Source organism: Filicampus tigris, chromosome 13 (assembly GCF_054856515.1).
Source record: "Filicampus tigris isolate MCC_2025a chromosome 13, RoL_Ftig_1.0, whole genome shotgun sequence".
NCBI lineage: Eukaryota > Metazoa > Chordata > Actinopteri > Syngnathiformes > Syngnathidae > Filicampus > Filicampus tigris.
Genome location: NC_141229.1, coordinates 4,297,868 through 4,324,342, shown reverse-complemented (window position 1 = coordinate 4,324,342; position 26,475 = coordinate 4,297,868). Strand labels below are relative to the sequence as shown.

Genomic DNA, 26,475 nt, shown 5'->3' with positions numbered 1-26,475 from the left:
TTCATGTAACAACATTTAGCCTTTACAAAGACAGTATAATTTGTTTTTATTTAATATTTTGTTTATAGATCATTTCTATCTATATTTCTAATAAATATAATACATTACATAAGACACTAAGAAAATAATGTTCCTTTTTTTATTACCAGGAGAAAACTACTAATTTTGATTTATTTTGCATTTATTTTAGTTATAAAACACAAAAATGAATAAAATACAAAACATTAAGAGAAAAAAAAATTGAATATATTTTGGAAAAGGTAAAAACACTAGAAACACTAACCCTTATTTTTGATGTGTGCACCAAATGAAGACTGACATCCCTGAACCATTTTTCCTCACGTCTTGGAGGTACCGTAATTAGCTGCACCAAGTCAAATCTTGTATCACTTTGTATAATGTTGTTTTGCTTTTAAATGTAAAGCACAATGAGTTCCCTTGTGTATGAAACGCTTATATACTGTAAATAAAGCTGTCTTGCCTTGCCACTCTTCTCCCATCTTGGAGTTAAGTAACTTGACACCTAGTCGGATTTGTGTTTCTGTAACAACTTTAATTAATATTGTGTGAACATGTTATACGGTCTTAAAGGTGCAGACATGGAATTAACCGCAAAGACAAACTTCCATTTAAAGGTGTGCAGTTCACTGTAACATGTTTGTAAAACGACTAGGTGCTAGAACCCGGGTTTTGTGTAGTAACGTTTGCTGTCTACTTGGAGTTCTCGGCGGCGGCGTAGTGGTACGCGTGGATGGCGTCGGTGACTTCTGTGCCGTTTACGTTGGCGATTGCCTTCTTCGAGGAGGCCGTGTCGCCACTGACGTGCTTTGCGGACAGGAAGTTCCTCGGTAGCTTTTCCTCCAGCAGCATATGACTCTGAGGGTGCAGGCCCAGACATGCCCTGGAAAAAGGACATGTTTCTTAAAAATGGATGCAAGAAAAATATATGTGAACCCCTGTAGACTAATGACTTTGAGTCCAATTAATGTGATGAGGTACTGGTTTAAGCAAAGCTTAGGCGAGCTAAGAGATCGACTTCATGGTTTTGAAGCCTCATTTTATATACCGGACTATTGTTTTCATCATTCAATTTTTCACTTTACTAAGACTTAACCAACACCTACAATCTCATCACATTGATTGCACTCTGCCGATTCCTGATTCCAATTGACTTTTAAAGAAGTCATTAGCCTCTCTCTACTGTATACATTTTTCATGATGCTTGATCAGTGTCTGTACCTCATGACGTTTTCTATGGAGGCCCTCTGGCGGTAGAAAGCGTTGATAACTGGGGTCCCCGGTGGGACCAAGGGGGCCTTGCATAGGAAGGAGAGCAGCGCCAGGACGCTGTGGAAGGACTGGAAGTGGTCCTCGCCATCGGGCCGGAAGCTCACACGCTGGCACAGCTCCGTCAGGATGGCCAAGTCCATGATGATGGGGCTGGCCAGAAGAGAGTCCTGCTCGCCCAAATACAAAACAGTCCAGCAAGGTTGAGAGGAAGGTCGAATAAGTCAAGAAAAAAAGTTGTAATTTTACTCGAATAATGCCAGAATTTCAGGAGAATAACGTCGGAATATTACGTAATTCAAGTTAATCAAAATAAAATTGAAATCATAGAACGTGGAAAAAAAACATTTTTATTAGAATGAAGTCATAACTTGACTTAATTAAAGAATAGTTGTAAAACGTGCAAATGCAGAAATTGGAATTTTCCAAAAATAAAGTAATATTACGAGACAGGAGTTGTCAGGCAGAAAATGTGAGCCACATTCACTGGTGTCCTAAAGCATTATATATATAAAAAAAAGGACATGAAGAGTCGAGATTGAACTTTTTGGCGTGCCGAGACTGACCTCACAGGTGTTGTGCAGTACGATGGTGTTGAGACCGCCCATCATGATCTCGGACGTGTATTCATCCATGGCTCGCTTGCTGTCTCCCACATACGGAATGTACTTAATCACCACCTGGAAGGAACCGGAAGATAGGTGCGCCAACCTTGTGGCATCATATTCCGAAGAAACAATTTTGGAAAAAGGCAGAAAATGTGGAAAAAGTAAACATTTTCCAGATGGTGAAAAATGTTGTTGTTCCAATGTTCCATTTTGGGTCATGTGAAAAGAGGTTAGAAAAATCAAAATACTTAAAGTGGAAGTCAACGCAAACATATTTTTTTCAAGAATATGTTCTATGCAAGCCCACTAGCTGAAACAGGGCATTCTGATCAATATTTCGTTGTGTAATAAGTGTTAATTCACTCGTTTTTAGCCATCTCTGGAGGCGGCCATTTTGTCTTCTGTCGACTGAAAATGACATCACAACTGCTCACAACGACCAATCACGGTTTCAGTCGACAGAACACAAAATGGCCACCCCCAGAGATGGCTAAAAACGAGTGCATTTTTTCCTGCTTAACTTATATTCCACAAACACAAAATTAATCAGAATGCCGTGTTTCAACTCGTGGGCCTGCTGGGAACATATTCTTGAAAAAAATATGTTTGGGTTAACTCCCCCCCCCCCCCCCCCCCAAAAAAAGTACGTTTTTACACATTTAAAATAAACTGAAACTTGTGAAAATGAATTGAATTCATTTTGGAATAAGACCCTAACATAGCAAAATGTGGAACAACTGAAGCGCTGTGAATACTTTGCGGATATGCCGGAATTCTGGTATTCATACTGAATGTGTCACTCACACAGTGGTCGGGCTTCTCCCCGTGGTCGTAGAGCACAGAGTTGGAGCGCACCATGTCGTCCACCACATTGCTCTTGGTGATTTCTTTGGAGCGGAATTGCTGCGGTGAAGACAGGTTCTTGCCATCGTTGTTACCAAGGTGGTTGTAGCTCACGATGGAGGTTGGCTGAAAAAGAAGAAAAAAAAAAAGTCATTTGACGAGAATAAAGTCGCTTTTTGGGTGGTTTCATGATGTCATCATTTCATGTGGAAAAAGTCATTATTCTATGAGAGGAACGTCAAATTTTATGAGAACCAATCATAAATTGGAAAAAGTCATACTTTGGAGGCAAAAGTCATTTAATGAAGTATAAGTACATTTTACGAGGTTAAAGTATTACATTCTTAAAGGAGAAGTCACGTCAAAAATGTTCTTGCCTCCACAAGTCTAAACATGACATTTTGATTACTATTGCATTTTGTGGAATATAAATGAAGCAGCAAACTCCACCTATTTTTATCCTTATCGAGGGGCGGCCATTTTGCCGCTTGCTATCGACTGAAAATGACATCACAGTCATGGCTCAGCTTGCGAACGTCACGCGACCAAACCCAGTAAACGCGTGAGTTGTGACTATCATTACCTGAGTCCTTTATCACTGTGATGTCATTTTCAGTCGACAGCAAGTGGCAGTACAAGAAAAAATGGCCATCCTCTGAGGTGGATAAAAACGGGTGGATTTTGCCGTTTAATTCATATTCCAAAAACACAATATTAATCAGAATCAGGAAAAAAAAACACTACTATTGTTCTTTCCAAAAAGAAAAAAAAAATAGTAGTGTTTTGAATTGTAGTCATGCAGCATGGCTGCGTGTGTTTTTGCCAGTTTTCACCTTGATGCCCGAGCTGACCAGGAAGTCCACCAGCACCGACTTGATCTTAGTCTGTCCGGACTTGAAGTCGTCCCCTCCGATGAAGACTCCCCTCTGCTGCGCCAGCTCCACGGCCCCCGGTACGAACGTGTTCTGAGGGGAACCGTTGATGTAGGCGCAGCCTTCCAAGATACTGGCCACTGCGAACAGAGTGGATGGAGACACCTCTGAGCCCTCCTGACCAAGGAGAGGGAGGGACAAAAACAAACAATCAAGACACAATCAAACAGTCAATTTGCTAGCCGAGTAGGTTTACTTTAGGAGGTTGCGGCAGATTATGAAAATAAAGTCAGGAAAGTTTCGCGAGAATCACATGATGTTACAAAACAAAGTGAAGAGTTCAAATGTGAGTTTGGTATGATCATTAATATTCAAAGCTGATTAATTAAATATATATAATTGATCAAATAACTTCATTATCATCTATTGTGTATAGTACGGTCCCCCGATTTGAATTTGAATAACATGAATGAATGAATCAAGCTTCAAAACATGCCAATAACGTGTAAATGCTTTTAAATCAAGGTTAAAAACTATTCTCTTTTCCCATAGACATGATTTCGTTTTTTTTCAAAGCATTTTTAAAATCGTGTTTTAGAAACTGTTGTTCTTGCACTGTACGCTCTTTTAGTATGTCATTTCTTTTCTTTGCTATTAAATCTCTTTAACTCTGTTTGTAACCGGTACTTTTATTTACAGTGTGTGAAGCATATTGAGTTACATTGTGAATGAAATGCGCTATAAATCAGTGATGCTTTTTTTTTTTTTTAACTATTACCTAGGGGGTTGTTAAAGTCTAAACAATGTGAAAAACGTTATTAAGCCCCATATATAATACCGCACTCGATTTGGGATCTTTTTTGAAGAAAAAAAAAAAAAAATCCATCCCCACTATGAAGTAATTCCTGGCTCAAGCCGAATTTTTCACCTGGATGGCAACCAGCAGGTTTTCTGCCGTGTCATTTACGCCCGGCACGATGTCGCAGAAGCGCTCGGTGGTGGCGGTCCACACCACGATCACCTTATCCACTCCACTGACCTGCCGGAAATCGCGGATATCCGCTCGGACGCGCTCCACCTGAAAACGGTTCATCGCACGGACTTCAGCTCGTTGGTCAGGTGCCGCTAAACAAGAAGAGGAGCTTTAGCGTAACCTGCTGCGCCATGGTTCCGCCGAGTACGTTGTCGGCCCGGCTCTCCTGGTTGGCGGCGATGAATTCTGGGATGTAGATGGACGGTCTGGGTTTCATGACGACCATATATGGTTGCAGCTGCTCTTGCAGTGACCAGTCCAGCACCTGGGCACGCTCCATCGCTCTTCCCAGATCCAGCGAGGAGATATCCCAGCCTCAGAACACATTCAGACGGACGGCAACAGTAAGTCAAAGTTAATAAGGCAGTCGTCTATTTATTAGGGGACTAAAGGGGCTTCGCCTATTGTAGGGGAATGGTTTCTATGTTTATTGCCTTATGGGGCCTCTAAAATTCCCTTGAGATTGTTCAAGCGATGTCATCTCACCCGAACTACACACGTACAGTACATACACGGAAAAAATTGACATGGACACTCTCTACCGTCAAAGACGATGTCGTTGGGGTGCACCATGGGTAGCAGATCACAGAAGGGCACGTTGACCTCGCCATCAGGCCCTGATCCGAGACACACAGTGGAAGCCTGTAGCAGTGACCCAAAGTAGTTGGCTTTCTGGAAAGAGAAGAGATGCCATCATAGGACAAAATATGTTCCACGTGTAACGGTTTCATATTAACACAGGTCCCGCTATTGCGTCATTACAACATCCTGTTTCAGCCAGGTTGTTGTTTCACAGCTAAGTCTTTTTTCTGCAAAACGGTCCTTTTTTTTTTGTGTGGAGGGTTCCGCCACAAGATTTCACGAGTGGCCGAGTCGCAGGTTATAGTTCATCAAATGCACAGAACGCACTCACACAGACGAATCATCAATTTCCGGCTTTAATAGAGACACAGCCGGACGAGTTTTACCGTGGACCACTTGAACACCGTTTCTACTGATGGAAATCTGAGGAGCTCTCTCACCTTGACTCCAGTCTTTGTGTTCCAGGTGAGCTTCATCTTGTTGGCCAGCACGGCGGCGGTGACTGTGGAGCCGTTGTTGCCACCCCAGCCCACCAGCATAACCCCCAGGCGAGGCACGCGTGTCTCAGTGCGAATGGTCATCTCAGTGGAGCGGGGTGTCACCTATTCGGCGTTATGTGCCCGGTCAGCATGTGTGCAAACGACATTGTACCAGGGTTCGATTTCAGGGCTTCACTCACCGTGACCGTATTGCCATTTTTCTGCACGGATGTGGTGTGGTAGGAATATTGAGCTTCGATGTGCGTGTCCATGTACTTGACATTGGGACTGTTGATGTGAATCCTCACAGGCATGTTTGACGATTCTGCAACAAAAACACACAGAATGTAAGCAGGTGGGAAGTGAACGAGGACTTTGTATCGTTTGGAAAAAAAATAGTACTTTTGCTAACGGTGAAAACCCCGCCGTGCAGATCTGTGCATGCGGCACTTGCAAAGGACACATTCAGGTGAACAATCGTATGATGCGTTTTTTTTTTTTAGAAGCCAACGCTGGTAATGCTGTTGCATGAATAAAGCTGGACTATTTCATGACTGATGTCTAAATAGCGGGAACGTGAACCCAGAAGCCACGATGGAGGTTTCCAAATATGAAAGGGAAAATAAGCTTCATTTATTTTAAGAATAAAGCCTTAATAATAGGAGAGTAAAGAACAAGATTATAGCCTAAAGGGGATGAAAATGCCAGAGTAAAACTGAAATACTAGAAGAATAAAATCAAAAATAATATGAGCAAAAAAACTTGCAATAATTACAAGCAAACCAAGCAATTTCACAACATTCAAATCTAAAATTCGGGGGGTAAAAAGTCTAGATTTTGCAATGAATTAATAATATTACAAGAATATAGGTCTAGTAAGAAAGAGGGCAACAGAGGGAAAACACGCAATTTTAAAAGAAAAATTCAAATAAATATTATTCGACTTTTATTCTGCAAATATCGGAATTAGCATCATCCTGAAAAGAAAAAAAAAAAATCCATATCCACCATAGTGCCAAATGGGTACATCGGGGCTCCTCTTTTCGGCAACCTGAATCTGAGACTCAGACTTTGCAGGCATCGACATCCATTTAAGTCTGGCTCCAGGGAACGCAAAAAGGCACTATAGACACTTGGCTTCCAAACCACTTGGATCAGAACCGAGTCACTGGAGCCATTTAGAAGACAAGAAGCATGGCAGCTGGCAACAATGGACGTTATGCAACGCAAGCTTGTATGCCAAACTTTGGTTAACGTGGCTCAAGAGAGGTCATGTTGAGTACTGCCCACTTCTTCAGACCCTCTCTAGTGGAATTTTACTGATGCAGACATCCCCAGCGTCACCGAAAGCTTCTCTCCTGATGCCATTCCGGAGTTATTTGGGAGGTTTTTTGATAGGTGAATGAAACCCTCCCCAGCAACTCAGCTGGAATAATTCAAAAATAAAGCCTGGGTTCACACAGAAATATAGTAAAGTGGGGGATTATGCCTTTAAAAAACACAATTTTAATAAATCACCTGAAAAGTGAATTCAGAGTTTATTCGAAACATATTATATTGTACATGTTTGAAGATAATAGAAAACATATGCAAGGACTGAGAACTATGTAGTACTCACTTGAGGAGATCCATCCATCCATTATCTATACCGCTTATCCTCACAAGGGTCGCGGGCGTGCTGGAGCCTATCCCAGCTGCCTTCGGGCAATAGGCGTGGGACACCCTGAATTGGTTGCCAGTCAATCGCACTTGAGGAGATATAATGTTAACTTTTTTTTTAACAGTTTTCCTCTTTTTTTTAGGGGGGGTGTCTAGAAGAGAATGAGTTGCCATCTGACACTACATAAAAACTTAAGTGCCTCTGTTAATGTCAATTTTTATCCGATGCAATTGCGGATTACTTACTATTACTTGGCCCTATACCTGTTAGCTTGCGGGCTAGCTAGTAGCTTGCGCCTCCTGTCGTGGTGTGGAAAGCCCTGCAATGACTCAGTAGGGCATATGCCTACCACCAGACGCTTTAAGCAGATTAATTTTAGCGTTTTAAAACGCGTAGGAATTCGCATTGAGAAGGGCTTGATTTGATTGAGAATTTTTTTTAGTCATTCAAATTTGGCAGGGTTGTTAACAAGCGTGTGGTGTGTCAAATTATTAAGACATTGATTTTCACTTTACAGGGACTTAAAACAACAACTCAGGCGTGATAATGCCTGAATGAACAAAAATGAACAAAAGTCAACATTCAAAGAGAAGCAAGATTAAATTGTAACATGTAATGCAACAATGCGTTGAAGAAGGGGCGCAAAAAAAAAAATCCAACTCAGTTCAATTAACATCATTTCAATCAACATCCAATTCATTTTTGGGAGTTTAAACGTGCTCCACGGCCACAATTGGTCATTATGTAATGCATACCGGTCTACCAAGAGTGCTGATTTCTCCACACACACACACAAAAGAAAAGCAGAATTTCAATTGAAACCTTAGCAACTGACTTGACAACGAATACAAAGGCTTATTACTGACAGTGATGCTACTTCATACTTGCAAATGCGGCGTGCGCGTCTTGTTGCTGCTTCTGCTTCTGACAAAATGTGAGCAAGTGGGAAAGTTCCACAAGCTTCGAGTCGGCTGGCTACCTGCCAATGAGCTTTCTCCGGACCCCCTGGCCCCCATAGCCTCCCTAGCGCCGTCTAGAGTGCACGGGGCTGCTTACTATAGGTTTGAACAATCAAAAAATAACAACACTGTGTTTTTCCCACTGCAGAGGGCTCTTGTAAGGACAATGTTAAGTGCAAGAAGTCATTTTGTGCATCCCCCCTCCCCCAAAAAATAAATAAATAAATAAACTCCCGCAACATGTTGTTATTATTCAGGTATTAGGTTTTTACTGCATAACTTTCTAAATCCCCAAATTAATACGCCTATACTCGCGTTGTAGTATCGGGCAGTGTAAGACCAGGTGCAAGCGCACCTAAGCGATCTAGTTCGGAAGTTTGTGGTTCTATGTAGGCCCCCAGTACTACTGAGTAGCACTGGTTGAAAATTTGTGGCCCCCTTCAGCACCTGATATGACTTTATTATCGTAATAATACGACTCTACCCTTCTGCCCTACAATTAAATTATTTCCCGCAACTTAAAAAACACAAATCACGTTCGACCACCAGTCACTTTTTTTTTTACTGTAATATTAAGAACTGTGTTACAAAGTGTATGTAAGGCACGTAAATTGAATTGACGCTAGTGTATTTCATGTCAATTAAAAAAGGAAAAAAACGATGACGTAATCCCACCCGTCATTTCTGATTGGTTGAGCGCAAGTGTACGTAGCAACGGTCCGGAAGATGTCGCTCAGGCCAGTACTAAAAAACTTCCGCCTTAAGTTGTAAAGAAAACATAGCTGCTAAAAAAGGGCTTTTTCGGACGACGTACGCGCCCCTGTTTAAGGAGTCCGAACACAGGTAGCCAAGCACACGCTTCGTACCTCGCCGCACATCCGCCGTGTAAGCACTTTGGCGTCGCGTGTTTTGCTTTCGCGGGGCCACATTTTAGCGGGGCCGAGACAAATGTTACGCTTCGCTCTCGCTAAGCTAGCTCGGCTAGTACGTCCGCCTCGATGTGGTGAATGCTAACACTTTGGCCATTGTTCTAGCGAGCCACTCGGGCTTTATAGGCCATAATTGGTTTCCGAAACGATGCTGAATTGGACATTCAAAGCGGCGTGTTGAGAGCCGTTTCTACCGTTTCGACGCATTCACTAAAACGTTAGAGCCGGAAGATAGGTCGGCTACTTTCGGAGCTAGGGTAGCCTAGCCGCCGCTAAGAGGCTGCGTTCAAGGTAGGCTAGGAGAAAAAAAGCGTCTTAATGAACAGAAAACACACTGTTTTATTAACGACACTTTCAATGGGGAAAATACGTCATTCAAGTTCACAATTGTGGGAATTTTGTTAAACTCTTACTTTGTTTTATATCCCAAGGGTTGGTATTTCCACACGCCGGCAATGTGGAACGCTTCCAGTTTGCGAAATTTGAATAGAATGACTCGTCATATTAGGTGTTTGAAGGCATACACGTTGCCCTGCCACTCCCATCTCGCGCACACGCACACACACAGAGTTCTGAAGAGTTGTCATAAATCATACAAGTGGGATGACCGGAACGGACAAAACATGTAAGCACAGCCAATTGTTACTTTCACTTCAAGTACTTTTCACACACATTTTTTTTTCTGGGGGGGCGGGGGCGTTGAATGGGTGCTACTGCATCCATTTTGTGAACTCAAGTGCCCCATACGAAGTCACAGTATTTGGAATGTGTCAAAGTCAGATCATCGTCATCCTGCAGTCTGCAGTGTTAACTTGTTCAGGCAATAGTTCCTAGTCAATAAAGTCTTAATATTATCCGAACCACTTATCCTCACGGAAGTCGCGGTCGTGTTAAATAGTCTAAAATATAATGTGGAGGAAAAAAAATAGCAATTTTACAGTAAAGAGTTAAAAATATAACGAAAGGTTTTATCCAGAATAAAGTCAAAACTTTACGTCAACAAAATTGCAATGTTATGGGGATCATGCAGGGATACAGTATTACAAGATTGAAGTCAATATATAACAAGCGAAAAAACTTTTTTTTTCCACATAGGACCACTCACCTCCTAACTAGACGTATGACAAAAATGCCATTTTAAATATGGACAAAATACTTGGATATGTGCAATACATGCTGTTAATATATTTCATTTTTCATAATCATTTCTCAATGTGTGTATGAAAGATTCCCTATTCAATATTATTATATTATTGGGGTGCTACGTTTGTCCTACATCATTACAAATCCATAAAATAATGTAAGCCTGTCTTAGGTTGGGATTGGGACCAAACTGGCCTGCGAATAGGAAATTATGTGTGTATAATTGACGCCCATTGAAATGCATTGGGGGAATTATTTTTTTTTTCTATACCTATTAGAATTCTTCCAAAAAAATGCTGAGAAACCTCTAATGTACATTTGCCCTGAAAAATAGGCATATCTTTTGCCCCAAAAATCTGAAAACACATTTTTTGTTTTTTTTTAAATATCGAGAAAAAAAAATCCACGAACGGCTCCAAGCTGCTCGTATTCAGGGTGCCGCTACATTATTTTCAATCAATCAATCACATTTTATTTATATAGCACTTTTCATACATAAGAATGCAACTCAAAGTGCTTTAAAACATTCAAAGCAAAACATAGAATTATCTTCAATCAAAAGAAAGGATAAATTATTTAAAAGTTGTTGAAAGCCAAACTAAAAAGGTGTGTCTTGAGCTTCCTCTTTGAGCGTTACATGTGAACAAGAAAATCGAGATTTGACCAGGTTTTGTCAATGATGTGTTAACTTCAATTCTGTTTTTTCCTTTTGTGTGTGTGTGCTTTTTAAGGTTTCCCTCCCTGAGGACATAGTTTTTTTTTTTGTTTTTTTAAAAAAAAAATAGCCTGCATGTGTGCGAGTGTGTTTGTATGTGAGTGAGTTTGTGTGTGTGTATGTGTGTGCGTGCGCGTGCGTGCGGGTGTGTGTGTGCGTGCGTGTGCTCCCCCCCCAACCGCCATTTGACCGTGAGCCACTCCTCCCTGGAGGATGACAATGGAGGAGATGAAGAATGAAGCGGAGACAAACTCCATGGTATCCATGACGCTCTACACCGTGATGTACCCAGTTTTTAACGAGGTACACGACATCTCTTTTCAGTCTCGTAACTTGTTCCCTTTTTAGGATAGTACATCAGTGTTAACGTTCAAACAATGCAAAAATGCTGCAGTGGCTTACTTGGTGTATTTGTATTTTGATGTTGTTGGTGACGATGGTGGTACTTGGAAAGCAAACTATTTCGTTAAGTGTCACTTGATGTAAAAGTTTGAAAACCACTGGCGGAAATGAGACCGCTCAACTCACCTCAACATAGTTCCTTGACACGAAGCGGCCACTAGATAGGCCCCAAATATAATACTTGTAGTAAAAGGGGAGTTTTTCAGCAAATGAGGACAGTCCCCCCTGCCCCCAAAGGAAAAAAATATACTATTTGAATTTGCAAATGCCCAACCATGAATATGCGGTGGTTCACTGTACATGTATGCGTTCACGACTGACCCTGTGCACTTTCTGCTTTCTGCCTCAGCTGGAGAGGATCAACCTATCGGCAGCTCAGACACTCAGAGCGGCCTTCATCAAGGTAAACATGGGAGGGAAAAATATAGCCATTTTGGCAATAAAACTGGCACAGTACAAAATCAATATGTAATACAGTATGACCAATATTACTCACAATATAATGAGCACAATGGAGGTTGTGGGTTCGATGCCTGGCACTTGCAACCATGTCAAAAGTGTCACGCAAGATACTGAACCCCCAGTTACTCCTGATGCTGTGTTGTCATTAGGTGAATGAGGTGACGGTGTTAAAGCGCTTTGAGTACCTTGAAAGTAGAAAAGCGCTGTACGCGTGAAAGCCCAATTATCAGTTTGAAACAATTACAATCAGTCACGTTGAAGTGACATATCTATCCATGTAAACGTTACATCACATTTCATCCACACTGATCAAAAACATGTCTACGGTGTCATTAGCAGGGCTGTTGACTCTCACCAGTTCTTTCTTTCAGAGCTTTGGCGCCATCTTATGGTGTCTTATGTAGTAATAGAAAGAGCACAAAAACAATGAATAGGTGTTTTTTTTTTCCGCAAACAGATGATGATAGGTTACACAGAACACAGGCAAATGTGAATTTGCAAATGTATGATAAACCAACAATGTGGTTTTTTTTTTTTTTTTTTGGTCAACAGGCCGAGAGGGAGAACCCCGGCCTGACTCAGGACATCATCATGAAGATCTTGGAGAAGAAGAACGTCCAAATCAACTTCACTGAATCGCTGCTGCGCATGGCCGCCGACGACGTGGAGGGTACACCGCAGTGTTTATTGCACACTTGTCCCTGCTCGCCTATGGTCCCGTCCCGTGGATCAATCAATGAACCCAATCCTCTCGTGCAGAGTTCATGATCGACCGGCCCGAACAGGAGTTCCAGGACCTGAACGACAAGGCCAGAGCGCTGAAACACATCCTCAGCAAAATCCCAGACGAGATCAATGACAGAGTACGCTTTCTACAGACTATCAAGTGAGTGCGGGATTTTATGAAACTTTAATTTTTTAGTTTTAGTTAACACAAACTACATCCGTCTTGCTACGCTACTGTTCCCATTATGGTGGTAGTTGGAGAGCAAAGTATTTTTTCAGACGGTGTTTGCTGCAAAAACTTTTGAGAACTACTGTTCTAAAGCATCTTCTCTCAAGATTATGATAAAATATGTAGTATCATAAAAACCGTATATACATTTGTGTAGACTGGGGACTAGTTGTAATTTACAATAAACAAAATGGGCAAGAATGCACTATTAGCTTCATGTTCCAATTACTTTCCTCTTAATTTGAAAAGAAAAATGTGCTGTTGATGTCGCCAATGTCCAACGTTAAACGCTAATGCCCGCATCCCACTGAGCTGAGTCTTTGGAGCCATGAATCTTACAGTTCTCACTGGTTATTTTCAACCCACCCATCTCCCCCCACCCCCCCACCCACGTACAGAGACATAGCCAGCGCTATTAAAGAGCTCCTGGACACAGTCAACAACGTCATTAAGAAATATCAGTACCAGAATCGCAGAGTGAGTAATGCCATCCATTCACGCTTCAATTATTCGTCCTTTGCATGTCTTTAATATTTTCTGATTGTGCTGGTCAAGGCCCTGGAGCATCAGAAAAAGGAGTTTGTGAAATACTCGAAAAGCTTCAGCGATACCCTCAAAACGTACTTCAAAGATGGAAAGTAAGTGCAGTCTGCTTTTTTTTTTTTTTGGCACTGTCCCAAAGTTACCAAGAGCATAATATGGATGTGGATGGTTGTTGACCATGATGTATTGTAATTATCAAGGTATTGTGGGTAGTTTGGCGATATGAAAAAAGCTCTCGATAGCGTATAAACACTCATGATATTGTTAAAAAAAAAATAAGAAAAGCTCATATCGTGGTCTTTGCAGTTCACAATACTGTGTCCGACTGAAGTGGGTGAAAAGTAATGTTTTCGGACACTGATGTGCACATTTCATACACAAGGCAACTCAGTGTGCTTATACGATATGTGCTTTTAATATCGTAACAGGACGACAACGATATTGTGATCATTTTAACAGCACAATATCGCCGTTATCGTTACGCCCCTACATTTTATGTCGCCTGTAGCTCGTGGACGAGCTTAAGCTCCACCAAATTCATTTGGATCGGACGGACCCATACCGTGCTGTTAGCTGCTACTCAAATCCTTATTTTTTTTTAAAATGGAAGTGAAAAAAATGTAAACACAGTATTCTGATTAATATTGCCTTGTACTGCTACTTGCTGTCATTGAAAATGACAACACAGTGCCCAAGGACTCAGCTTATGAATGTTACCTGACCAAACCCAGAAAACAGGTGATCTATAACGTTCGCAAGCTGAGCCCTTGGGCACTGTGAATGGTGTGCGTGCGCGTGTGTGGTTTTAGCACAAAGGGAGTGGCCATGTTTGTAGTCGTCACTGCTTAGCACTGTTGTCGGCCATCTTTGTAGTCTTCACTGCTGAGCACTGTTGTCTTTTGATGCCAGGGCGATAAACGTCTTCAACAGCGCAAATCGGCTTATCCACCAAACCAACCTCATACTCCAGACCTTCAAGACTGGGGCCTAGCACAGTGAGGACCACATCAGTCTGGGAAAACCCGCCACCCAACCCTGCGAAGGTGGTAATGGGGGGTAGGGAGCGGGCGGGCGCTTGGGTGGAGCGCCTGACCCATATTTGTAAATTAGGAAAGAGTTGATTTTAGGGTTTGGGATCAACAGCGGGAGAGACTGAAAAGTGCCATTTGTGTAGTCAATGAGGATTTTCCAGTCTCTAGCTGAAAGATGCCCAAAAGTCTGCTTGTTTGATTTTATTTGGACACTTTTAATTTATAACCGATTTTTTTTTTTTTTGTTTTGTTTTTCGGGGAGGTGTTTATTAAAGACTAATTGCCATTTTTCTAATATATTCATGTTGATCATTTTACGTATAAAAAAAAAAAAAACAGCATCATTGCAACAATCATAGCTATGCGCGAGAGACAGCAACCATTTGGTGTCCCTGTCGCTCGGGAGGATTGACAGGCCCGCCAGGCGGCCATTTTAAGACCCAGATTTTCATTCCTCTGCTTTATCTTGACGACCACAACGCCAAATGACTTCCAAGCACAGTGTTGTGCACCTTATTACTTCTTATAATAAGTCATACAACATTCCCTCTTCCTCAACAGAGTGTTAGCACGCCAAGACGCTCCTCACTGTCGGGGGTTGTAAAGACACGAAATTCTGTATTTAACTGATCCTGGTTGCAAATGTTCAATAAATAGTTTCCAAATGATCACTTCATACTTTTTGTTTGACTCTTCTCATCACTGTTGCCTTATAATGGCTGCCTAGCCCTATTGAAATGAATGGCAATATATGTAACATGTTTTTTTTTTTTAATCAAGAAAAAAAAAAGAACGCTACAATACTGTTCTTTATAAAGACATACAGCATGATTAAATAAAAGGTGAAGAATTATTAGTTTTTGCATCATGGTGTGAGGCTTCAAAATGATGCATATCATGCTGCTCCTTCTGGTGTGCTTTTGCCACCAGGGGGCAGTATAATACTTATGCTAAACGTAGATTTGATCATCAAACTAAAAAAGATGGTCCGAACTAAGCTGTAATAATGAACTTTTAAAGGTGGCTAAACACATTGTGCATTGTTCACTATTCAAAGCTATATTTGACAACCAAAAAACAAATGTGCAAACATTTGATAAGAAGTCAATATTATTTGATCCGTGTCTATTCCAAATGCTTTCCCTCTATCAAGTCTCAAACTTGTTTTGTGTTTTTAACAAACTCTCTCTCCCTTCATTGTTTCAGTTAGCAGTGGCGCTTATGGCAGTCCCTACAGCAAGTGCAACCAGAGCAAGTGGGCACCTCTGGCGGGGTGAAAATGTACAACTGATTGACAAAAAAAAGCTTGTGATTTATTTTATTTGTTTTTGCAAATGTAACATGTGCCAGGTATCAGCTGCCTTTTCTAGTGATGTCATTTAGCCAAAGCTAATGCATTTGCATAATGGTCTTCTCATAAAAAAAAACCCTTCCGTTTATCACAAAGTGCACAGCAGAGTTTGTTTATCCTTTGAACCGTCATTTTAAAACATTCAGGGCGACAAATTCAATTTCATAATCTCAGTTGTTCATTTAACTTTAATATGGCGCAAATACAACTTTATATGTACCATCTAAGTCCCCAAAACTTTTTTTTAAATCACTCAAGCAATTAAACCAAGTAATGACTTGACTGTCACCTTGCATGAAATTTTGTGGGAACTCGACCTGCATGTTCAGACTTGTTTGAAATGTATGATTATAACCTGGGACTTGCACATACAGTGGATGTAAAAAATGCCTCTGGTTTTGTAAAGGACGCAAAACAATTTCCAAGGCATTGAATATACCATGAACACAAAAGAAGACAGTGGTGAAAAATATGTCACAACACTGACATGACCAAAAGTTGGACATCAAAATGAATGAAAAGATAAAACGGGTCAGGAAGGCCACCAAAAGGCTGATAGCAACATTGAAGGCATTTCTGAATTTCTCTTTTATAAATTACGTTTTAATCAGCCCCGCTACCTTTAACACACGGTTGACGTTAGGAATCAGTTTTTCCTGGAAGTCTCACACTCTCCGGTCCACGAGCATCGGCGCTTTCCTGGCACTCCACCGAGTGTCACGGAAGTGAATGATCCGACACACATCATCTGGGACCACGTAAGTTATCCCTAATTGCTTAATAACGCTATGCACCGATGTATGTTGCACTAACCTGGCAAAGGAAGAAAAGATGCTTGTTGAGAAATGTCCCTTGTTTGGGCATAGAAGTATTTTGTAAGAAATGTCATTGTGCCAAAGGTTGAACACCTTATGCAGTATTCCCAAACAGTTTTTCAGAGGTGGGAGTACATCACATACAGTATTTATGATGTTCAGTCCATTTAACACATTTCAGACTTGATCGCAAGATTTTGACCACCAGACCCACGGACACTGGCCATGATACAAAATTATGAGTTCGGAGAAGTACGCCGAGGCAAAGCCATTGAAAGACTTGTAAACAAATAGAAGCATCTTAAAATGATCCCTAAAATGCACTGGGAGGTCAGAATTGGGGTATGTGCTCCGTCTTCCGAGCTCCGCAATCCTTTTATTTTCGACTTGAATGCGCTAAAGCCATGCGCCAGTGCACTTGTATATGTTCTATGCAAGCCCACTAGTTGAAACAAGGCATTCTGATAAATATTATGTTTGTGCAATAAGAGTTAATCCACCCGTTTTTTGCCATCTCAAGGGGCGGCCATTTTCTTTCGCCTGTCGACTGAAAATGACATCACAATTGAGAGGTATCTGGCCGGAGGAGTGGTAATCTCAGACAGGGGTATTGTCAGACCGGAAAGGGTATTCTCAGAAAGGAAGTGGTGGTGGTCGTAAGGATTTGTGGTCGTAAAGATTATGCGAAATAAAAGCGTTTAAATTTTGCAAATAAAAGGAAAGTAGGATCTTATGTAAGGGGTAGGACTCGATATTAGTTTATACTTCCTCATACCCCCTTTCGAGCAAGTGATAGTCTGATTTGCCTTGCCATATTTTCTAATTTGTTCTTCTTCTTTGTTTGACCTACAGAAAAATGTGTATTTGTATTTCAATTTTAATTAGAATATTATTTTATTTACATGTACGAAATCTCTCTCTTCGACCGCTGATACTCTTATTGGGGCGTGCCTCGGCTGAATGATCATCTTGCCGTCATCCAAGCGGCCTGGATTTTTCCTGTATATGTGCTGCAGGATATTCATCCCTTGCAACTTTTTCCACTGAGGTAGTTCAAATGTCCTATTAGGGTCCACCAGTGTTGTGGGGAATCTGTGGGCTGCGATCCTGAACTCGCTCACCTGTAAGACACGCAAGTTCAAGTATAAGCGAGTCGGTATGTCGATGCCAAAGCAGCTGGAAGACTATACCCTAGGATGTTGCCTCCGGAGCTCGTTTATCATAGACATCAGGTCGTTGTGGCGGTACGGCATGATGATCTCGTCCAGGTCGTGGAGCAGGATGTAGCGTGACCGGTCCATGTACCTGAGGATGCACTCGTTTAGTGTGACCAGCTGACCGTAGTAGTGCACGTCGCCGCCGCTCTTGGAGAAGAGGTAGCCACTCGAGGGGTTCAGATATTTGTCGATGGGCCAAGGGGGGATGTCCACGAAGCCTTCCTTGCCGCTGCTGGTATTGTAGACCGCCACCTTGTTCACGCCGAGCAACCTGGGAGTAGACGGATCCGGTTGGACAAATATGACAATTTGATCCAAACTGATGGCGTGAGTAGAGAGCTAAATGAGTGTTGGTGGCCGAGTCCAGACCACGATTGAAGGGGATGAAATTTTCGCAAAAATCATCGTATTGAAACTGGATTGAATTGTATCATAATTTCCATGAATCACATCAAGTTGTAATTGAAGTGAAACATCGGGTATCATAATGTAGTGCAGTGTTTTTCAAACTTTGAGTCAAGGCACATTTCTTTCATTGAAAAAATACCGCGGCACACCACCAGCTGAAAATGTGAAAAAAACAACATTTTAACAACATAAGTATGTTATTTATATTAGCATTTTTTAACATTATATGATAACCTCTTGAATAGGAATCAAATAAACACAAAGAAAAAAGTATTTTATGATGTTTCATATTTCGATTTTTATTTATATTTCATATTACTTATATCTATATTAATATGTGTATCACAGCCTTTTATTGTTTTTTGTTTATTGTATTGTTTGTAAAGTGCTTTGTTACAGCTCTAGCTGTTATGAAATGCGCTACATAAATAAAATTGTATTGTATTGTTTGGATAAACATGCGTCACTAATTCGCTTGTCTCTCAACAAAGACAATTAGCTACCTGCTGCTGCTGCCACCTACTGGCAAGGAAGAGTACTACTATGTCGTAACTACATGATTACGTGCGAGGCGCTTGACCGCATAGGCACACAGATTAGCTAATTTCCCACCGCACACCTGACAATATCTCGGCACGGTGCTTGAAAAACACTGATGTAGTGCACCGTATTGTAAATATGGATTAGTCATTTTTGTGAATCATATCTCTTCGTGATTCAGCCATCATCACACATTATGGTCAGGATCTGACATATTGTCGGGCTATGTTTGGAAATGGTCACTCATTCCCTCCTCACTAATCACAAGACGGTACCCCCCATCGAGAGTATATCACAGATTTATTAATTATGATTATGTTGGGGTTGATTTCCGCTTGAAAGCTAAGCTAGTGATTGCAACTCAGTCTGTCAGCGATTAACAACAATACGCAGCTTGGTCAATGCCTTTTTGGTGTATAGACCGAGTATGAGTGAATAATTTTGGATCTTGGAGGAATAGATGACAGTGACTAAACCCTAGGGTTATTAAAAAAAAAAAAATAAAAAACTGCCTGGTACAGAGCAAATCTGGTCTGGAGGCACAAGGTGATTGACTGTGCTCAGTCGATTCGCCAAGAAGACTTTAAAATGGAAAAAGGTCTGGAGGAGGCCACTTCCTCCAAGTGTCCTGTGTCATTTTATACTTTGTCCTTTATTATGTCATACAGGCCTGATATCTTATAGCAGGGTTCTTCAATGCTTTTCCTTGAGGGCCGGTGATCCTTTGAATCAGTTGTGTTGCAGCAGGGAGAGATGGAAAACATCCAGGAAACCCGCCCTCGAGGAGTACATTTTTTTTTTACTGAATATTTTACTCTCAAATTTTACTCTGTTTACTGGGACCAAATATAGTCTTTTTAGAGTAAAATGTACTCTATGGACCGGTCAGTCGACGGAATGCCCACCTCTGATATTTTATGATCATATATTCATCATTGTAGCTTTGGCGCTCTGAGTTATCTGCATAATATTTGCACCAATAAAAAACGTTTTCCGTAATATGTCCCCATTGACACATTTTGTGTGACAACATTTTTTCACCTCTACACTTGCACAAACTTATGAATTCAGTTTTGTTTCTGTTGTTCTATCTCACGGGCAGATGACAGCTCCTTGATTTTGGCAATGACCAAACAGCAATGGAAAAATAATAGAGCCAGCCATGACCCTTTTGCCGTTGTAATTATTTTGGCACAGACGCAAATAGTCGATCACAGATTCCAGCGAAATTGGGACAAACAACGCTCTCCTCCATCGCTTGACCTGCTAATCAAAGGCATTATAAATAGTGCTTTGTACACACACACACACACACACGCTTAGCGTTATAAATATTTTCTCTGTTTTCATCAACCGTCACTGAAGATGGGTAGTGTGTTGTTGTCTGGATCGGCTCGTGAAGCCTTCCTCAGTAACGTGACGACTGCGACGGGGCCTTGAAAAGTTCTGCTGCGAGGCCACTCATTTGCTCGACAGCTCATCCAAAGCAAACCACATCGTCCAAAATCTATTTGTAAATACAAAGTAACAGCTTATGATCCAAGGCAAAGCACCACATCAAACGGCCAGCCTCTTTCCATTTTTTAATCCCAATTTGCGTTTGAAAAAATGCTTGTTTAAAAAAAAAAAAAAAAAGAATACTGTTTCACCACAATTAACATCTTGTTAAATTAATACCTATAACCAAATTAAAAAGCATGATCTATTTTTATTAAATTAGGCAGACTGACTGATGAGATCGAGCAGGTGTGCCTAATGTCGTGTCCAGATAGTGTAATGCACAAGGCGTCCACTGTGTGCCGCTGTTACTCACAACATGTTGCAACCGAACAATTGGCGCTCCGATGACCACCCGTTCGTTGCCTTTGGCCTTTCAGGCCGTGCTTAAAGTTGTAAGTTTTTTCAATTAATTATGTATCTTGCTGATATAATTTTAATTTACATAAAAGGTGCTAAATGAATTTAAGAAATAGGGCTAGGGACTCATCGCAGGACTCTTGAAAGTGCTAATATGGGGCAGATTATTAAAGACCTACTTTGCTGTGTCACACGAAGTTCCATTGAAGTTTTTTATGATGATCATTAGCCTTCAAAGCACACTTTTTTATGCACATTTTTGCAGTTTGAACTTGTTCATTGATGTCAAAAATGGAAATGGTCCGCATCTAACTAAGATCACGCTCTTCAAACGTAGGTACAATTTTCAACCAGTAGATGTCTCTGCACCACCTCGTTGATAATCGTACCAAAGTCTTTCCCAACTGTTACACAGCCAACGCTCAATGACACATTAGAACAAAAAGTATGCCGAAATAATTATAATCTTGTCTTGATTTACAGTGGGTGTAAATTTACCTATTGTCCTTATATTTTCTGGGGGAAAAAAACAGTATTATTTCACTATTGTGGTATCTTGGTGTCAAAAATGTTTAGGTGTGTTGAGGGGTTTCATTTTGACAAATAGTGTTTTGCTGCCCTCTGGTGGCATCTGGGTGTCAAGGAAATATGTTGAAGCGAGTTGCGGAGTTTCATTTAGTAGTGCTTTTCAGCCATATGGTGGCATCTTGCCACGGTCATTGAGCAAAACATTCATCTTGTGAAAAAAATGCCACTATACTAAGGTCTATGTCAGCCGATTTAATTGGTTGATATTAGCACTTTTGAAATCGATCCCAAAAAAATGGCCAGTATTTTTTGGTCTATTTTGGCTAGATTTAAAAAAAAATGCAATTTGACACGTTAAATTCTGCAAAAAATATTTGTCGATGATTGCCAATTTCTCTCTCTGTGTTCAAGTTAAACAACTATTTAATGGCTAGTATTGTAAAACAGACAAATGTCTTGCCCATAATTAACATTAAGGGAGCAAAAAGGAAATTATTCAACCCATTATATATGTTTTAAATGAATTGGCCAATTAATTCTGCCAAAACGGTCGGGCCCTAGTTTCAAATTAGGGTTTCAAGACAGGATCGCGGTTTCAAAGTGGGGTTTGAACTTGTATCATCGCCACTTGTTGGGGGCTATTGACCATTAGACACAGACGCACGCGCGAAATAAAAGGCCCATCAATCATAACGAGAGGCACCTTTCCAGACAATAGATGTGATGTGAGAAGGGAAATGGCACAGTCTTAATTAGTGTCTCTCTGTTGTTGACGTCCATTTTATCTGGTGATGATGCACACAGCGCTCATTAAGTCGCCATGTTATCGCCATGGCACAAGATGACAATTCAGGTCATTTACATTTACAGCGGCGCCCTGAGATATGAGCAACTCGATGACGGATGACGACTTGAGCTATGAGTTCTGTATGGTAGCGTGTTTCGGGTCTGGGTCAAGTTTTCATTTTAGGGTTTCAAAGTAGGGTTTACAAAATATTTTTGGAACTGATTAAAATGCAAGCAGTGGTTGTTAGATAGATTTAGTGGCTTATTACCACAATTGCTATCGTTCGTTGAGCTTTCCCTCAAAATAGGTACAAAAACACAGCTGAGAGCTAAAAGTAGCTCTTAAGCGGGTGCGTGGTGAAGCAGCCAACTCGCAGTGCATTTTTTTTGTGTGTGTGTGGTTCAAAAACATTCTGGAATAGAAATGCTAACTGGCTTCCCGGGAAACATGTAGGTGGCAACAAGACTGTCAGTGGCTAATTAGCTTCGGCGTGGCTCTTTTGCTCAAAGCCACCGCCGTCTTGTTAACAAGCGAGAGCAAAAAAAATGTGCTTATGAGCCTTAAAAGGTTCATTTGGTTCCGTTTGAGACGCTTCCCAAACACCCATCCTATTCTTGCGCGTCATGTCTTTTGTGCTAACTAGGGTTGAACCATTTGGGAAAATAATGTCTTTGTGTTTATTTTGCCCCCTCAATATTATGATTGCGATTTATTATGTAATTATTTTTTTCAAGGTAGTATTCCCAAGTATTCTTTTAACAAACACAAGCAAATTCGTCTGCATTACAATAAACAATATCAGATGTTTATACATAAATGTTTCGGTCTTAGGGTTTCATGTTAGGGTAGGGTATCAAGACAAGTTTAGGGTTTCCAATTTTATGTTGGGATTTCAAAGTAGGGTTTCAAGACAGGGTTAGGGCTTCAAAAGTAGGGTTTGAGGTCTAGGCTAGGGTTTCAAATTAAGCCTGGTTCACTGTAAAACTGTAATACGGAGTGATTTTTTTCTAGTCACGTGTGGGGTCTCTTGGAGTTTGGAGGTCAGCCAACAATTTCAAAATCCTGCCGTGTCAACCAGGCTTTAGGGTTTGTGTTGACAGTATACATTCAAACTAGGATTAGAGTTGAAATCCAAGGCTAATCGTTAGCATATCTCTGGTGTTTTCCATTGTATGTTAGCAATGAGCTATTGTGAAGTGAGGTGATCGAGTTCAATGCTGCCACTTTTTTGTTTGTTAGTCCAAGCAAAAAAAAAATAATAATAATACAAATACAGTAATAATAAATAATCATCCGCTCAATCTGAAGGCACTGCAGCAATTCCATAGAACCATTATTCTAATAATGGCTTGTCCACACACGTACACGCGCTCACATTTACATACATGTGCCGCTACGCTCCACAGAAAAATAAATGCAATCTGAAGGCACGCCGATGACTCATTTTAATCGATGGGAGGCGGCCGACGCTCCAATCTGCAAGGACGGCCAGTTTCTCCAAACTCAGTGCTAGCTTACTGAACAGGATCGAGATCAATAGATCACTTTAACTCAAGAGAGAGAGAGAGAGAGAGAGAGAGAGGGAGAGAGAGAGAGCGGGAGAGAGAGAGACACAGAGAGCGAGAGAAAGAGAGAGAGCGAGAGAGAGAGAGAGAGATGGAGGGGCGACAAACCCATTCATGAATGCATGTGCTGGGAGAAAAAGAAAAGAGCGTACAGTAGAGTAAGAGGAGACAATTCATAATAGTGCGTGTTTCTACAGCAGGTGTGTTTGATAGCATTTTACGGCGCTTCTTTTTTTAACGTGTTTATACACTTTTACGATGATACTCGTTTAAACACATGTATTGGCAAAGAGCAAGAGCAATGTATACGACAAAATGATTGTACAGTGGACTGATCCCTCATGTGATTACAGTAAACAAACTTAATTTGCTATCTCACGGCTCATCTCGCAAACGTCACACGATCAAACTCCGAAAACAGGTGAGCCGTGAGCGACTGTGACGTCATTTTCAGTCGGCAGCAAGTGGCAAAATGGCCGCCCCATGATATGGCTGAGAACAGGTGGATCTTTCTGCTCAATTTATATTCCATATTAACCAATCGCAATGACGTCTGTAAAATAAGTGGTTCGCATAGAACATATTATTGTTTTATTATTATGTGACAGCCCACGTTTATGTTTGTTATGTTTTCGTTGCCCTCGAATCTTTGTTGGGGTGATTAGAGATGCAAGTGACATATAAAAAAACGTGTTTTCTCTTCGGGAATAAAAGAACAAAACATCCAAAATAAGAACAGGTATTGATCGTCACCAGCGTTTTTTTTCTTTCTCCTGCTTGGCAGCTTAAAAACATGTTCGGCGGGGATCAATACGACCGGTGGGGAAACGCAGCCATGACCAATTATGAATATTGCTTCTGTTAGACAATGTCGATAACTCCACATTAGCTTTTGCTCCTTGTGGCCCGACAGACGCGCTTACAACATCCATCTCAGTGAAGACTCAAGTCACACCAGTTTTTTTTTTTTTGTCTTTGCCCACATTCTCACAAAGTCCCCAGTGACTGATGCATTCCCCTAGTTACACGTCTTTTGAAAAGAACAGTGCACAATAATTTTTTTTTGTAAAGCCCTCATCTCTGGCATCTAATTGTTACAGAGGTGAAGAAAAGGAAGCTCACAAATGTGACCAGATGTACGCTTTTGTCTTCCTCTCAAGCATCACCAAGGTAAGGTAAGATTTAACTTTAAAACTTTCCAAACAGTTTGCGGCTTCTAAAAAAAACAAAACAAAAAAAAGAAATATATATATATATATATATATATATTTACAATAATTTTGTATTTTGTACTCTACTGGGCATTTTTAGGCAAAAACAAAAGCATAATAATAATTTTTTGCTGTATTTTCCTTTTTTTTTTTTTTTTTTATGCCACGAAAAAAAACAACCCTGAGATGTAACGAATAATCGGCTCTAACGGGTGACTCGTTCTACCAATTAGTCCGTTAGATCAAGGTGATAGAGTATTTTCCACGGGAAAAAAAAAATCTCTTTCAAGCCAGGGTTAAGGTTTCTTGTAAAACAGGGGTGTGATCATGATCGTTATCAGGCTTCTGAGGAGCTTGCTGATGAGCTGATCATTTGAATCAGCTGTTTTTGGAGGAAGGAAACATCCAAAACATGCAGGATAGCGGCCCTCGGGGACCGGGTTTGGAAACCCCCGATGTAAGGGTTTCAAAGTAGGGTTTCAAATCTTGGGTTAGGACACCAAACTAGGGTTTTGCACCAATGTTACATCGAGAACCGACCTCTTCCACCTCCTCTTCCTGGCGTCTTCCCTGTTCAGCCGCTGACAGGCTGCAGTAGGATAATTGAGAGTTGTATGCATCGCACATGGAGCATCGATTTCCTTCCACCGCTCTGTAACCCCCCCCCCCCCCCACTCCAATACGCTCAATCCCGCCTCCCCATCACCATTTTTTCCCGCCGCCATCTGACACTCACCCTCCTTCTTCATTTGTGTGGGCTATGGGGGTAGGGTGTCAAGACGGAAATGTTTTCTTACCTGCCAAGTGCCTGTGGGAAAATATGGTATGCGCTAGGGGAATCTATGGGTAACTCGCGATTCGATGCGATTCCGATTCTGAGGCTCACGATTTGATTAAATTCCGATTCAGAGGCCTGTGATTCGGTTCTGATGCATGACTACATTTTATAGTCCATGTAAACCTTTTTTAAAACAAAACATTCAAGGAAGCGCAAGGATTCATATTTCACACTTGGCTCCGCTCGTATGAGGTTTTGCTTGTCCTGCCACCTAGCCACGTATTAGCTTAGCCTAGCGCAGACGTCTGCCGTACAAACGCGCGTAATGGCTTGCGCTTTTAGTTTTTTTATCCAAACTTTAAATATCGATTATTAATACCTATGAACCGATTCGGAACGATGCATCGAAAAAATTATTATCGTTCCCACCTCTAGTATGCGCCGACAATTTCAGCACGGAATGTACCGGCTGTTCGGGAAACTCCTCAAATTCCAGATGGCCACCACACATCCGAGCGGCGTTGTTTCCATAGTCGTCGCGCATTCGATTATTGCTCCTTATGGTCTTAAATTACTGAGACGTGGCGACATCCTAAGTAGCAACGACGCAATCAGTGCCATATGTAATACAATGAGAGTGTTATTAGAAAAAGTGTACGAGAAGGCAATACCAGATTTAAATATCGCAAACGCACATGATTTGATTTCAAAACGGATCCGCAGGCTGGAGGAAATGAATGTGCGGGCGGGAGTAGCAAGCCCCGGCGGATTATACGCCGTAGCGGCCAGGCCCACCGGGAAATTGCCAGAATGTCCACATTAACACTCCAGTCGTGGCCGTGCGTCAGCATGTTCGAGTAGCTGCCGTAGCCAAAGCAAACCTTCAATGAACGCCGTATCCCTTTGTCACCCACT

The 26,475-nt window shown here is 41.2% G+C and overlaps 4 protein-coding genes across 7 annotated transcripts in view; 2 read left to right on the top strand and 2 right to left on the bottom strand.

Moving 5' to 3' along the window:
• Nucleotides 1-532: 532 nt before the first annotated feature.
• LOC147137223 (inositol-3-phosphate synthase 1-A-like) lies at nucleotides 533-9,865 on the bottom strand. Of its 3 annotated transcripts, none has more exons than XM_086049734.1 (11): nucleotides 9,666-9,865; nucleotides 5,905-6,029; nucleotides 5,666-5,827; nucleotides 5,186-5,315; nucleotides 4,765-4,958; nucleotides 4,539-4,688; nucleotides 3,572-3,787; nucleotides 2,700-2,864; nucleotides 1,854-1,967; nucleotides 1,240-1,457; nucleotides 533-901 (listed from the first exon to the last, which is right to left on the bottom strand). In XM_086049734.1, the coding sequence occupies exons 2-11, from the start codon at nucleotides 6,016-6,018 to the stop codon at nucleotides 712-714; spliced, it is 1,653 nt and encodes a 550-aa protein (XP_085905860.1). In that variant the 5' UTR covers nucleotides 6,019-6,029; nucleotides 9,666-9,865; the 3' UTR covers nucleotides 533-711. The 3 variants fall into 3 exon arrangements, with proteins under 3 accessions (XP_085905860.1, XP_085905859.1, XP_085905861.1); XM_086049733.1 differs by lacking the exon at nucleotides 9,666-9,865 and adding an exon at nucleotides 8,249-8,407; XM_086049735.1 differs by lacking the exon at nucleotides 9,666-9,865 and adding an exon at nucleotides 8,231-8,393.
• Nucleotides 9,020-15,171, top strand: LOC147137222 (programmed cell death protein 10). The gene is made up of 8 exons (XM_086049737.1): nucleotides 9,020-9,166; nucleotides 11,127-11,413; nucleotides 11,862-11,915; nucleotides 12,527-12,644; nucleotides 12,734-12,860; nucleotides 13,328-13,406; nucleotides 13,485-13,567; nucleotides 14,382-15,171. Exons 2-8 carry the CDS (start codon nucleotides 11,324-11,326, stop codon nucleotides 14,461-14,463), a joined length of 633 nt encoding a protein of 210 aa, XP_085905863.1. The 5' UTR covers nucleotides 9,020-9,166; nucleotides 11,127-11,323; the 3' UTR covers nucleotides 14,464-15,171.
• Nucleotides 15,172-16,450: 1,279 nt separating this feature from the next.
• LOC147137221 (glycosyltransferase family 92 protein BAH-4-like) lies at nucleotides 16,451-25,402 on the bottom strand. The gene is given in 4 exon segments (XM_086050028.1): nucleotides 16,451-16,667; nucleotides 17,621-17,790; nucleotides 17,860-18,157; nucleotides 25,323-25,402. Coding segments are annotated over 4 exon segments (765 nt in total).
• Nucleotides 24,004-26,475, top strand: part of LOC147137219 (nardilysin-like) — a 107,761-nt gene continuing 105,289 nt past the window's right edge. The window contains exons 1-2 of one of the 2 annotated variants that reach the window (XM_086048884.1): nucleotides 24,004-24,073; nucleotides 24,672-24,741. The gene's annotated coding sequence lies outside the window, so the exon portion shown is untranslated. Of the gene's footprint in view, nucleotides 24,074-24,671; nucleotides 24,747-26,475 lie in introns of both variants that reach the window. The other variant, XM_086048885.1, reaches the window with a different exon arrangement.